This window comes from Malus sylvestris, chromosome 15 (assembly GCF_916048215.2).
Source record: "Malus sylvestris chromosome 15, drMalSylv7.2, whole genome shotgun sequence".
Lineage (NCBI taxonomy): Eukaryota > Viridiplantae > Streptophyta > Magnoliopsida > Rosales > Rosaceae > Malus > Malus sylvestris.
This window is the reverse complement of record NC_062274.1, coordinates 53,408,616-53,422,392: the sequence shown is the minus strand read 5'-3', so window position 1 is coordinate 53,422,392 and position 13,777 is coordinate 53,408,616. Positions and strand designations below refer to the sequence as shown.

Here is a 13,777-nt window from a genome sequence, read left to right as displayed (position 1 = left end):
ACAACAATGATTTTAATTTTTTTTTTTTTACAAACTATAAAATATCTACATTAAACTACTAAAAAGAAATTCTAACATAGAATCTCGAGTGCAAACAAAATTGAATACCCTTAACAAAATGTCAAACCATTGTTTATATTATTCATGGCCAACAAAACGGAGTGAGGATCCTCGCCGGATCCTTTTTGTGAGGATCTCCGAGATCCTCAAATCACATTCGTTCATCGTACATCGTGTGGTCATAAATTATTGTAAATTTTTTTATTTGAAATTGAATATAAACAACACCTGATGAAAACTGGGCGCACGGTGTATGATGAACGAATGTGATTTGAGGATCCTCTCTCAAAAAAACGTGCCATCATTTTAGCGTCGTTGTTGTTAGTCAATATTTATTTTCTGAAAATTCTAAATAGAACACATGTCTTTTGGGTCAACACTATTAAGAAGAGTTGTGTGTCTTCAACTAAAATGAAATGGCTCGATGAACGGGTACTTTGATGTCTATAAATACATGTTGTGGTATAATGTTTCATACACAATTCATTCAGAAATTTGTTGTCTACATAATTTCTTTGCTCTCTTTTCTCTACGCATCACATTCATACAATTTCTTTCTAGTTATTTCTAAGGGAATATAATTCGGTTTTGCTAATCGAATATTCCATACTTTGTTGTATCCTGGAAGTGATTTGCCAAGAACCCTTTAGCAAACTCATTCGAGTGGGGGCAAATAACACTTTAAGGAAACGATTCAAATCGTACCTCAAAGTCATTATTCGGATTATTCTCCATAAATCTACATTTAATCTAACAATCTTAAAGTGTTATTTGCCATATTAATAATAATAATTATTATTATTATTGAAATCTCTAACAGTTGTAGTGCCACTACTTATTTGCTTAGCGATAGTGCAACTTTCTAGTATTAAAACAAACAAAATTTGAAAAATATAAAGGCTTAATTGAATTATTAGTCCGTATTGCTAGAATAGTTGGAAGATAGTCCTTATGGTAAAAAGTTAGAATTTAAGCCTATACGGTGAAGTATGTTAGGATTTAGGTCCAAAATTGAAAATTTCGTCAAATCTCCATTAATTGTTAGCACCTAAGGCTCACATGTGAGACTAAAAAGATAAAATTAGCCTCACATGTAGCTCCATGTGCTAACAATTAACGGAGAGTTCCGTTTTAGCCTACTAATATGTGTGGCTCACATACTAAGAATTAATGGAAAGTAACGGAATTTTCAATTTTAGTCATAAAACCTAACAAACTTCACCATATGAGCTTAAATCTTAATTTATTTATATAACCATCTTCCAACTATCCTATCGTTACAAAAACTAATAATCCAATTTGGACAAATATAAACTACAAGGAGAGACTAATGCCACCACATGGGAATCCAGTGGACATTTCAGTTGTCACCTTAATTGCCCACTAATTATGGAGATCTTTTTATATAAAATAATTAAAAAATTCTAACCTGGCGGCCCCCTTGTTCCACGTCAGCTTGTGTAATATGATTGCAGTAATTCTTGGAAAAGGATTCTCGCTAGATCATTTTCCTAGGCGAGAATCATTTTCCTAGGGATCCTAGGAATCTTGTGATCTCATCTGTTCATCGTATATCGTACGGTTAATTTTTGTTAGGTACTATTTATATTTAACCCAAAAATCAATTATTGTGCTTGCTCGGAATCAATTTGGATTATCCAAAGGCGAATTATTATTATCTTGTTTAATAATTGCGATATTTTTCTACATTAATCAACATTGAGGGGTGGAAGAAGAATTTGAACCCGATATATAGTGAGTTGAAAATAAATACTTTATCCATCAGAAAAAACCACCACTTGAGGCAAATTATTCAAATACAACCACCGTAATACTATTAACAACACATATTTGACCACTTCGTACTACATTCTGAGATGATATTTCTCTTCATTATAAGAGAAGGTCTTAAGCTCGATTATCACCAAAGATAAATTTAAATCACATTATTACTAACTCATTATGAAGTTAAGCACACTGCCCCTCTGACTGGATTAAAACCCACATTACATTCGTGAAGAAGCAAATTTGGGATGTAATTTTGGTTTCACATTCCAAACTTTAGGATTTGGATCCTATCCGGATCTAAATAGTCATTCATCGTGCATCGTGCGGTCATAAATCATTTGACTGTTTTTTTTTAATTTAAAATTAAACACAAATAGTACCTGACGAAAATTGGTGGCACAATGTATGATGAAAGGCTAGGATGAGATCCCCACAAAGTGGATCCGGAGAGGATCCTCTTCCCAAACTTTAAGCGTATGTTTGAACAAGGGACTTTCAAAATACCAAAAAACTTTGGACTCACTTGTTAAAAATAAACTACAAGGATAGGATACTACTAACCAACTACTCAAGCACGGAAACACTACAGATGCACTACAGACCAAACAAGAGACTTTCAAATGAGCCTAAGTTCCATGCAACTTTAACTGATGTACGGATATTAGTAACTTTTCTTTTAGAACCAAAACAAGCTGCAAGGTTAATTGTCACTTGATCGCCTTCTTCCTAATTTTACTCCTTTCATTTCATAATATACCCAACTTTTGCTTTTGGTACTTACATTGCCCCCCTATCATGTCTGCTTAATCATCCCTAAAGGCTGAAAGTTTAATTCACAAGAAAGTTTTCTTCTATTTCTTAAAAAAACTCGTACCTATTAGCCTCTGGAAAATCACTTGGCACCCCATCGCCTTTCAACTGTACATCTACGTATTGGGAAGACTTTGACGAACGGCATCATCAAGAAACACTGCCTCTTCCTCGCTTTGACCCTCCTTCCAAACCTTGAATTTCAATGGACGGCAACTTGAATTGTTCCACTGCCTTAACAATGACATTTTATAGGGGCCTCTTGTTTCACCAAGAGGACTCATACAATGCCATAGTGCAGAATCTGGGTCTTCAGATGCAGGTGCTTTAACTTCATCATGTACATCTTCATCATCATCGCTTAGCTCAATTAACTCAGCTTTGGATGTGCTTTCATTTTTCAATTTTTGCTCAACACATTCTTCACTTTGCCTTTTAATATCGACACCGGAACTAAAATGGTGCGGCTCTTGCAGGTCGATATCAGGTTTACCTTGGGAAGCAAAATCAAGAGGTTTTTTTATAAACTCTTCAGAGAACAAGACTTTATGAGACTTGTTCTTCACTTGAACGAATTGGTGCTCCTTTTGACGAATGCCACCTCGAACTTCTGGACTCAAAATATGAAATTGTCTAATCAACTTTACAGCAGTCAGTCCGGCAGAATTGTTACTACCATGTTCTGTAGTAGATGCATCAAAATGGTGTCCACACTTACATACCAACAATAAAACTCTTACACATCAACACTAAAGTATTATGCAGTTTTTACCAATGCACAGTATCTTACGTTGATGTTAACACTTGAGAGCACTTTCTTTTTAGAAAAGATGTTGCCCTCACAAAGAGCCAGTTACTCAAATCACATTACCAAGTGAAACTGACCAGAAAGCAACAAGGGAGAAAACACTATATATCGAAAACAGAATGGGTTAACAAAAATAGTATTTATGCAGAGTGACAGTTGATTTGACATAAATTTCAATTTCATATTCATCAACCTCACACCGAAGCAAGAGTAGAATTTTAGGCCGTCTAAAATTGTCAAGATACTAAAAATTCTGTGAGAGGTACATCCAATACTTGTCACTCTCAGAACTAAGAATCAAATGGTAAAGTTAGTCATGATCTAGGAACGTTGTTTCTGCATGCAAGCATGTCCTTATTCCCGTTGATTAGTGGAAATAATAATGAACCCGAGTGAACAATATAGAACTCATCATTCTGAGACAGAAGCTTAGAACAAACCTGCCGGATCAGTTCCTCCATTTGGAAGACACAAAGTTCCACTGGCTAAATTAGTGTTTGGAGTTGGACAGGACCCTTTGAAGGCTGAATCAGGAAAGCCATCACATTCTTGTTTGTCCTTCCTTGGAGAGCTCTCAGGAGTAGGTTTAAATTTTTCTGTACCTGCGACTCATTTAATGATCTTGATTGTTCTAACGGTGTTCCAAGAGAAGCTTCTTAACAATATTTAAAATTACAAGCTTAACAAACCTGATGGATCTGTTCCGCCCTTTTCGTAGTAGACAGTTCTGTTGGCTAGACCAGTTCTGGGAGTTTGAGAAGACCATCTGGCTCTGGGGGCTGATTCAGGTGATCCATCATGTTCTGTTTGATCCTGGCTTAGAGAGTTCTCAGGAGTAGGTTCAAGTTTTTCTACATCTGCAATTACTTCTGGAACCTCATTTATTAATCGGAATTGTTCTGATGGTTTCTCAAGAAGCAGCTTCTTATCCAAGTATTGCTCAAGCGTATTCAGAAAATTTAGGTCAAGAGTCACAATTTTCTTATCTAGATAAAGTAGTACATAGGGATAAATTATATGAGTCTACTGTCAACCACCCATGGCCAGCGTAAAACGGAAAAGAAAAAACTAAACTAATGAACAAGGGGGTCAAAAACAGAGCCAAAGAACAAGGGAATGTCATTTTTTGTTTCATGTTGCAAACATTCTAATTTAACAATGTAAACAATTTCAATTTGATGAAAGCCTGACCTGGAAATGTGCTAGACACTGCAGTAGGATTAGTCAAAGGGCTGAACCAATACCCTTTTCTGAAAATATATAATTGAGAGAAACTAAGACTAGAAACATTTGGTTCCATCTCAACTTAATATAGATTTTATAACAACTAGCACACTTGATACTTCCTAGTCACTGAAAAACAAAGGGTCACATGCGAAACTTAATAGCTCGAGACAATCTACACAACGAAATATCTAAAAAGAATGAAATGCAAGAGACCCAAGGAACATATCAGATCTGTCCATATTCAAGAACTATCTAGCACAGTAAATTTTGTCAACGCGTTGCTTCACAATATGAACTTGTCCCTACATCTCCAGGTTTCTACAACTATACATGTATACTATAACAATCATAATATACTAAAACTTCCCAACATATGTCATACACCAACTTTTTTGTTATGTTGTTAATAACATCAATGAAAGGATATTCTCTCCTCCATCCTTTTTCATTTGCCTGGTCAATGCGCTTTTGCAACAGAGACAGCTCTCTAGCAATCCACTGAGATGTTTTTGACCAGATGATTCAGAAGTACATAAAATCAAAAGGCAAGCAAGAACGTTAAAATCCACACACAACAGAAAGATGAGCAAATACTGGAGTATGAAGGTCACATGAAAAAACAGATCATTGCACAATAGACACTTTTCAAATAGTCAAACACTCCATAATGGCATAGTGTAGAAAATATAAACAAGAGATGTGTTGCTGACAGTTACCTAGCACAAAGCCAAAAAAGCGTACATGATTTCATAAAGCCTGTTTGGCTGAATTTTAAATAAATATTAGGCAAAACAGTACACAGAGAGTAGTGAGAAACATAATACTTGTATCAGTTATATGTGATATTTTTTTACGGTTCTTTGCTTTTGCTCATTTTGACGTTGTAATTTTATTTCTCTAAGTAGGTATTTTGAAAAACTTTCCAAAGATGGTGTTTTGTTTTTCACTGTTTCTGTTCTCAAGTGTTCTGAAACAGAAAAAATTATTGCACTGCTAAATAGACTTTTGGTCTAGCAGTTAAAAACATATTTGCATTTTTACAGTTTCAAATCGTAGATTACAGTCTGAAAACAATATGAAGTCAATATCTTTTCAAAGCATGCCCCAGCTTATTTGTGTGAGGCATCCATAGTCACACTTTCAACTATTGGGAATCTCAAAATTAAGATAACATAGAAAACAGATATTCTTGTTAGAGGTTAAAGCAAGAAAACGCACACGCTCCATTATATCCTTGTGCAGACATCTAGCCTTCTGTTCAAGCTCCACCTATCAAACAAGAAAATCCTGATTAACAGGTTGAAATATATCAAATACTCTATGCAAGCAAACCCAAGTATTGCAGAAGTATTTGTTTTATAATTTATATCTAATCTAATTTATCTTAAAGTTATATTAATTGAGTTTAAATACAAATTATATAGGCGATCTAAATATATTTATAAATGAAAGACGAATGCTTTCAGAAATACTACAAAATAATAAAAGATATAGACAGTTTGTAATTGGCTGTCTAAATTATTTATCAAGTTGGATCATCTGATTTTGTACAAGAAATATGTTTTTAAATGTAAATATATAAGGAAAAGTGACATCACAGGCTGGAAAATAAGAATTTACACACGTGCTATTCATGAAAACACTATGAAAACCGGAAAGTCTTTAAAAACGTGAAAATGATGAATAACGGTCTTCCACCGCCCAATATTGCAAAACCAGACATATTTCTCCATTTCCCACCACAAAACAACGAAAGAAGAGGACGAGTTAATGTCATAACCCACGAGAGTAAGAATCTTTGTAATTCTGGAATGAATCAATGGACAAATTGGTTGAGTCATTATCAATATCAATGTGATGTATCACAGATTGAATGTCATTATCAATATAATTCACAAACTGGTGAATTATATTCAATATCTTTCCATGGCAACAAATTGATCCCCTGACCACTTATTTGGACTCCTGTTTTTTTTATTTAAAAAAGAAAGGAAAAAGGGAAGACTACTAATTTGGAATCCCAACGTATTACCATATAAACTATTTTTACTTCTCAGAGCATGCCAAAGGGAACCCCCTCTCCATATTAAGACTCCGGGACCATTTCCAAGAAGGACCCCATCACCAAATTACCTACCCTAAGCCACCGCTTTCTTTCATTCTAGATAGGTTAAAATCTTATTCAATATTTGCATAAATTTGTCAAGTTCAATTAAAACCTTTTGTAAAGGTAAGCTTTCATTTATCTACAAGTTTTCAGAAAACACTAAATTGATTATGCATAACAAAAACTTACAACAGTGGGCCTCTTAAGCTTTCCTTCTTTCACTCTCTGATGCAAATCTTTACACTCTTCCTGCATAACATACAATCCAACTGAGTACTCATTCTGTGAAAAATACTTGCAAAATATAAAAAGCAGTAACTTTAATTGATTCATGCAATTTTGGTTTCTGAGTTTGCACCTTTAATTTGTTTTTCTTACTATTTGGCACAAAGGAGGCGAAAAGGGTAGGGAGAGGGGGAGGTTTAAACTCTAACTCTAGTCTTGGGTATGTAAGTGTTCTCAGCCACAGTAACCATAATTTGTGTTTGAAAAGAAAGAATAATCTCTATGAGTCATAAGGAATGACAATTACGCACAAGAATCAAAGTAAGTGCCCTTAACAAACATGAACAACTAAATGTTATATCTGACAAACCTTGGTCAACGAAAAAACTTGACCTACATAAACGCCATTCGAATGAACCAAGTATTTTAGTTTTGTTCTTTGAAAAGAAAAGCCAAGTCAGTTAACTTTCACCATCTTACAAGAAAATTGACACAACAATATTACCTCACAGAAGTCATCATTTGACAGCTCGCAGACCTGTACATCTTTTGGCATATTGACAAGTTGCATGAAAATTTCTGTATTCATTTCACCATTGCTCGAAGTTTTCCGTGTGCCTAGAAAAGTATGAAATGATAATACAAAGCATAAGTGATCATCCAAGGAGAAAACTGGCAGGATTACAGTTCTAACATATCAGAATCAGGAGCCTCTCCATTTGGAAGCTCATTAGTGAGGTCATCCTACAACTAGTCTTGAGAATATAATAATCTCACATCAGGTAACCTAAGCCTTGCATCTCGTTAATCTCCTAGTGGTCTAACTTTTACATGGTTATGAGATTTTATAGACAACCATCACCCATCATATACAACCCCATCCTGATCCGTGCACTCGTGCGGACATAGGCAAATGCCTACAATACACCTTTGAGATCAAACAAGTGGGAAATGTAGATTGTTGGTTTCCAACCCAAGACCTCATGCAACTAAAACTATGACCCAATGTTGGACAACCATCCCCAAAAGCTTAAACTGTATGGAATGGGCCAATGATGCATATCAAGCTAACACATTGAATTCATTATTTATGATATCTTACTTTGTCATAATATTCGTATAAGAAAAAAAACATTGTAATCTCTGCATGAAAACCAAACAGTTGTATTCCCCAGCTAACGCCAGGATAAAAACCCTGTTAAAATTACTGTATCAGGATTCTTACTTTCACGAACTGCTGAAAATATTTGCAGCAAGCAGAATTGAGTTCTTTAATATCAGACGAAAAGATTAACAATCATTACCATTCAAAATTAGTAGCCATCATTAAGAACTTACCTTTGACTTGCAAGAGCTGGTAAGAATTTTTCTGTGAATAATCATTTGGGTCAGATTTGACTCTCACAAAACTTCCTACTACTTTTTCATCAAAAGTCTCAGGTTGCTTTAACAATTCCTCCACCAAACTCCTCTTCAGGTACACAAGCTTAATGTTTTCAGCAACTATGGAAGCAAAACAGGTTTTCCGCACACCCGGAACTACATTTGTCTTTTGAGGTTGTCTATCTGAGACCAACTTGGGCTGCCTATTACAAGTCACCATAAGATTCTTATCATTGTCTTCAGAACTACTGCCAGTCTCATCCTCCTCGGTTAAGTCAAGATTCTCAGCAAAATGGGCATCCAGAAGGTTATATAACCTATTTATATTGATAGATTTCTTTCCCAAAAGAGACTGCAGCATTGGATCACACATTACCATCTTCTTTTTCTGTGGGTGAAAAAGGTTGTGTTCTTTACAGTAGTTTGAAACTATAGTGGTAACTTCATTCTGCGATAACTCCTTGGTTGTATCTTTCCCGATGGAAATGAGGAATTCTAAGAGAGATTTTGACCCCCATCCTCTAAACTCTATTTTCGTTGCTTTTGCTTTCCTTTTCATTGCACACTGGTTTCCCTTGGATCTCTTCTTTTTGCCAACTGGCACGTATTCTTCTCTACCTTTCCAATTGTCGTCATCACTTTCTTCATCAGATTCAGTAAAACTTTCTTCTTCTTGAGAAATTTCGTTTAAATCGAAGTCAGAGTCATGTGTATGGTTCTCACCATTCTTCAATAAGTCTTTTGCGGAGTAAACCTGCTCTGAAGATAAGCCATGTTTCTCTTTTATTATTTCCCAATATTCCATGAATAGGAACTCAAACGTATTTCTTTCTTTGAAATCAACTCTCCCCTGAAAAACAAAAGAGCACATTCTGAGATGACAAAGAGGAGAAGTCTGGAGTTCTATATCATCAAATCACAGAAGGCCTGCTCCACTTTCCTTAACAAACCAAAATGACAAGCCAGAAAAGTGACCAGGCCACAGGTCACTATATCTGTAATTCCGTATTTACAAATAATTGTACATGAAAGAAATAACAACTTCAAGTACAAAATAATACACTATTTAAAAGAAACAAAAAAAAATCCTGTATTTCAAGGTTTCTCTTTTGGACCTTACGTTATCTATAGATCTCAAATTTTACGAAGCAACTTAATAATATAAAGTTATAAACAAAGTTAATTTTTAAAAATTATGATTCTAATATCCCCAATCTTAATATGATTTTTACAAATTTACCATGGACATGATTATTAACTCTCTACCCTCATTAGATGCTAATATGAAACTTCAAATATGCACAATGACTAGAAACAAGAATGATCAGGGACGGAGCCATAAATTTCTTTTAGTGGGGTCAACTTCGAACAATAAAGAGTAAAATCCTTCGATAATGATTCATGGTATTTTTCATGCAATAGACAATTGTACTCAACAATAGAATACAAGTTGGATGGATGAATTAGATGGAGACCTCAACAATAGAATACAAGCTGGATGGATGAAGTGGAAGAGTGCATCCGGCGTGTTGTGTGACCGTTGTATGCCACTGAAGCTCAAGGGAAAATTTTATAGGATGGCAATAAGGCCGGCGATGCTGTATGGCATGAAATGTTAGGCGGTGAAGCATCAACACGTACATAAAATGGGTGTAACGGAGATGTGGATGCTTTGTTGGACGTGTAGGCACATGCAAAAGGATAAGATTAGGAACGAGGATATCCGAGGCAAAGTTGGAGTAGCCGAAATTGAAAGAAAGATGAGAGAAAATCGGTTACGGTAGTTTGGACATGTGCAACGAAGGCCTATTGACGCTCCAGTTAGAAGATGCGACTACGAGACAGAGGTCCAGGGCTAAAGGGATAGAGGAAGACCTAGGAAGACTTTGGAAAAGACTCTAAGAAAAGACTTAGAGTACTTGGATCTAACGGAAAACATGACACAAAACCGAGCGCAATGGCGTTCTAGGATTCATATAGCTGAGCCCACTTAGTGGGAAAAGGCTTTGTTGTTGTTGTTGTAGCTGTAGACAATTGTACTCAATATATTTCCATGTTACGAGAGCATAACAAGCAGATTTAAATTGAATCTACTTCAGAGAAAAAGTAAACAATTCAACTGCAAATGTGAACACCACATGGACATTCTACTACTTCTTGACTTTTGCTAATGAAATTTATCAGTTAACTACAAGGTTGATGGCCAAAACTGAAACTACAGGACCAAAGTAGAACACGGACCAAACCAAAAGGACTGAAAATTTAATTGGCCCAGAATACATTAGGTTTAGTATCTAATTTTTGGAATTCGTATTTAAATACAATTGCTTAGGAGAGTTTCCTACTTTAGATTTCTCATATGAAACAAAATTTATGTATGCAGAAGAAACAAGAGACGCCTTTTCTTAGCATTAATCAGAAACAACCATACCCCATCAGAATCCACATCCACATTTTCTTCTATCATTATTGCAAGCTTCAAACAATGATTGCAAAATCCTTCACTCCCCTTAACTACAGCAAACTCAGCATCACAGAGGCAACGCCCGCACACAGCTTGCGGGCAGCAAAAGCAATAAAACTTGGGAATTCTTTGGCATATGAAGCAAGAATGGCGGTCTGAAATGCAAGAAATCATATTACTAACTGGCTAATCTATTCTCTACAAATGGATGCTAGCAAAAAGAGACGAGATAATAAATACTAAAACTCAGATAACACCTCAAGTAAATAAATTACTTTTTATTAACTGATAACACTCTACATTTTCGAAAAAGAAGAAATAATAATGAACTGAAGGAAGTATTATCTTCCATGGCCACATTTCATCAAAACTTCTACAAGAGTTAACATATCTGTTAAATTCTTTATGAAATTGATACATTTCACCAAAGTTTATCTCCTCCTTTTTTTAGAACAATTTGAATGCAAGGTATGAGAGCTACAATTGCGGAAGTCAGTTGAAGAAAGATTTGAGAACATCTTTATGGTGAATAACTAAAATACATCGAGTCAAGTTTCATGCATACATACTTTGGGAGTGTCAAACATAACATAGAAAATTGTACGCATCGCACCTTTTTCCATGCATAAAATGCGCATATTTCATTGACAATGACATGTTGTAAGGCTGAGGCATTATCATAGAATAAATTGAGAGCTTACTGCAAGTCCAGCGATCTTTGCTCTTCAAAAACGAGTCATCTTTTTCGACACACTGAGGATGATAAACTTTTAGACAGTCCCTGAAAGATTAGAGGGAGCATTTCAACTAAAAGACCAAAAGCAAAAACTTAGAGAGGAGGAGGGTTCTTCCTTTTGAAATCTCATCCTTGACTAGTTGCATCCTTTTGAAAATCTTAAATCCTTTTAGATGAGAAATATCTAGCCACATAACTTTATGTATTTAAATGAGAAACAAATTATGCTCTAAGTCATAGATAAAATTTGAAAAGTTCACAGAAAGCTTACCGTCTACCTACATTCTGTAATCCATTCTCATTATAACCATTGAGTTTTCATCAAATGACATAGAACATGATATGGTCTTATTAAAATACTTAATGATAAGAATCAGTCCTAAAATGCATTTCTAATAGTTATTCATACTTGTCCCACTTTTAAATTTTAGTTTCTTAATTCTTTCTTTGTTCAGGTTGCCGGAGGTCCTAAATCTTAGCATGCCTGCTACTTCTTAAAAATACACCGCAATTAAGTTAAAATTACAATGTAACGGAATGTAACGAATGAGAAATTGAGAATTGCATTCTTAATTAAATTAATTTTTGGGCTCTCCAATTGCGGACTCCTGAATTTAGAGTTAAATGCTCAAAATCCTAAGAACCCTAAATTCTGAATCCCAAAAAACCATTATACTAAACATAGTTAAAAGTCAACAAAAAATCTGATGGGTGCATGGCTAATTTTGTGGGGAAAGAAATCATGCTATTCAACAGAACATCTCGAAACACTACCAAATGAATACATCATTCATATAGCATGTCCTGTTTTAAATTTAAATAAAGCCATCTATAAGCACCAACAAAAAAACATGTGCTGCAGGATTTTGATTCCAGGGTCCACTGAATTAACCTACTGTAAAGCATTGTGGAAAGACGAAGTTGCCTTCCTCAATGCAATATATGAAGTACTAGTATTTCAATTTTCGGTAAAATTTCAGAACTCACTTATAATCACATATCCTCACAGCTCCTCCATCTTTGCATCGAAAGCAATAATCTTCACAAATTTCTTCCTTTCTTCTTTTACTCTTTCTCGGCATTTTGATCAACCCTCTATTCTTCAACCCCAAAATGCCAATTCAACAACCCAAGTTTTTGTATCACAACAGCTTCCCCTAAACCTGTCAAATCAACAGCTTCCCCTAACACCACAGTACCAAAAACAAAACAAGGAAAAACCTCATCATCTATTGAAAAAAAACCCAAATGCTAGTACCAAAAAGGAAAAGAAAAAGAACCCAGTTACCGAAATGAAAGCATGAAAGCAAGAACTATTTCAAACAATTACATGCAGTAGCTCCAAATTCTAATCAATAAGCTTCTTCTTCAATTTATTTTTTCTGGGAATGTTTATCTTTCTATGCGGCATTTCATGTATTCAAGTTCTACCAAATTAGTAAATTACAGAATCCATAAACAAAGAAAATGTAAGAGACCCAGTTGAGAGAAACAACAAAAGAGAGTACCTTTACCCTTAGGCCTTCAAAGAAGAAGTTCATTGCGTTTGCAGCAATGGCGCTTTCTGTAAACGCAAGACCCAGTGAGGAGGGAACGAGGAGCTTACAAAGACGAGAGTGCTTAGCGCTGTGAGAGTTGAAACAAAAAATATTGGTGAGAAACAGACGTTTTGCGTTGAATGGGGGCCAGTTCATAATAAAGCCATGCTGTTTGGGTCAAATGCCAAAAGAATAATCTGGAATTTTGCCTCGAACATTTTGGTTTGGGTGGAAAGAAAGCGGAATTCCATCCGTCGCTCTGCTCCTCCACTTTACACTGTCTTTATATTCGGGTGAGAGAATATTTTTGGTCACCGCCACCTTCTAGTGGAGAAATGTCCGGAAATTTAAAAAAAAAAAAACAAATCATCGATAATGACAGGTGGTATATGTGTCGGTATTCTATATACTTTGAAAAATCTCTCGTCGGTTATACTGTCAGGTAGACCAAGTGTAATACAATTGGTTAAAATTTTGAAAAATATCCAGTACTTCTTAGTCGTGAATATCTTAATAGGACGAACTGCCACGTGGATATCTTTGCTTCAGAACCCCAAGATAAGTGTTGTCCTATTCCGCCTTCCCCAGAGCCTCCGGTAGCACATCCAAGACAACGATGAGTTTTCTACCC

The 13,777-nt window shown here is 35.4% G+C and overlaps 1 protein-coding gene across 6 annotated transcripts; it reads right to left on the bottom strand.

The window, feature by feature from the left end:
- Window positions 1-2,462: 2,462 nt before the first annotated feature.
- LOC126604402 (uncharacterized protein At5g08430-like) lies at window positions 2,463-13,652 on the bottom strand. 6 transcript variants are annotated; one of them, XM_050271649.1, is made up of 12 exons: window positions 13,117-13,652; window positions 12,596-12,792; window positions 11,574-11,653; window positions 10,840-11,027; window positions 8,364-9,258; window positions 7,531-7,643; window positions 6,990-7,049; window positions 5,912-5,962; window positions 5,121-5,191; window positions 4,156-4,412; window positions 3,907-4,062; window positions 2,463-3,268 (listed from the first exon to the last, which is right to left on the bottom strand). In XM_050271649.1, the coding sequence occupies exons 2-12, from the start codon at window positions 12,688-12,690 to the stop codon at window positions 2,775-2,777; spliced, it is 2,460 nt and encodes an 819-aa protein (XP_050127606.1). In that variant the 5' UTR covers window positions 12,691-12,792; window positions 13,117-13,652; the 3' UTR covers window positions 2,463-2,774. The 6 variants fall into 6 exon arrangements, with proteins under 6 accessions (XP_050127606.1, XP_050127605.1, XP_050127604.1 ...); XM_050271648.1 differs by having other exon boundaries at window positions 3,907-4,068; window positions 12,596-12,771; window positions 13,117-13,646; XM_050271647.1 differs by having other exon boundaries at window positions 3,907-4,068; window positions 13,123-13,646.
- Window positions 13,653-13,777: the final 125 nt, after the last annotated feature.

Coding starts and splice junctions, on each gene's coding strand:
- LOC126604402 (XM_050271648.1), bottom strand. CDS start 12,690: ATGCCGAGAAAGAGTAAAAGAAGAAAGGAAGAAATTTGTGAAGATTAT. Junction 7,050..7,530: donor CAAATGATGACTTCTGTGAG/GTAATATTGTTG, acceptor TATGTTATGCAG/GAAGAGTGTAAAGATTTGCA. Junction 4,413..5,120: donor GAAAAAGGATGGAGGAGAGA/ATATCCTTTCAT, acceptor TTTTCTGAATAC/GCTTGAGCAATACTTGGATA.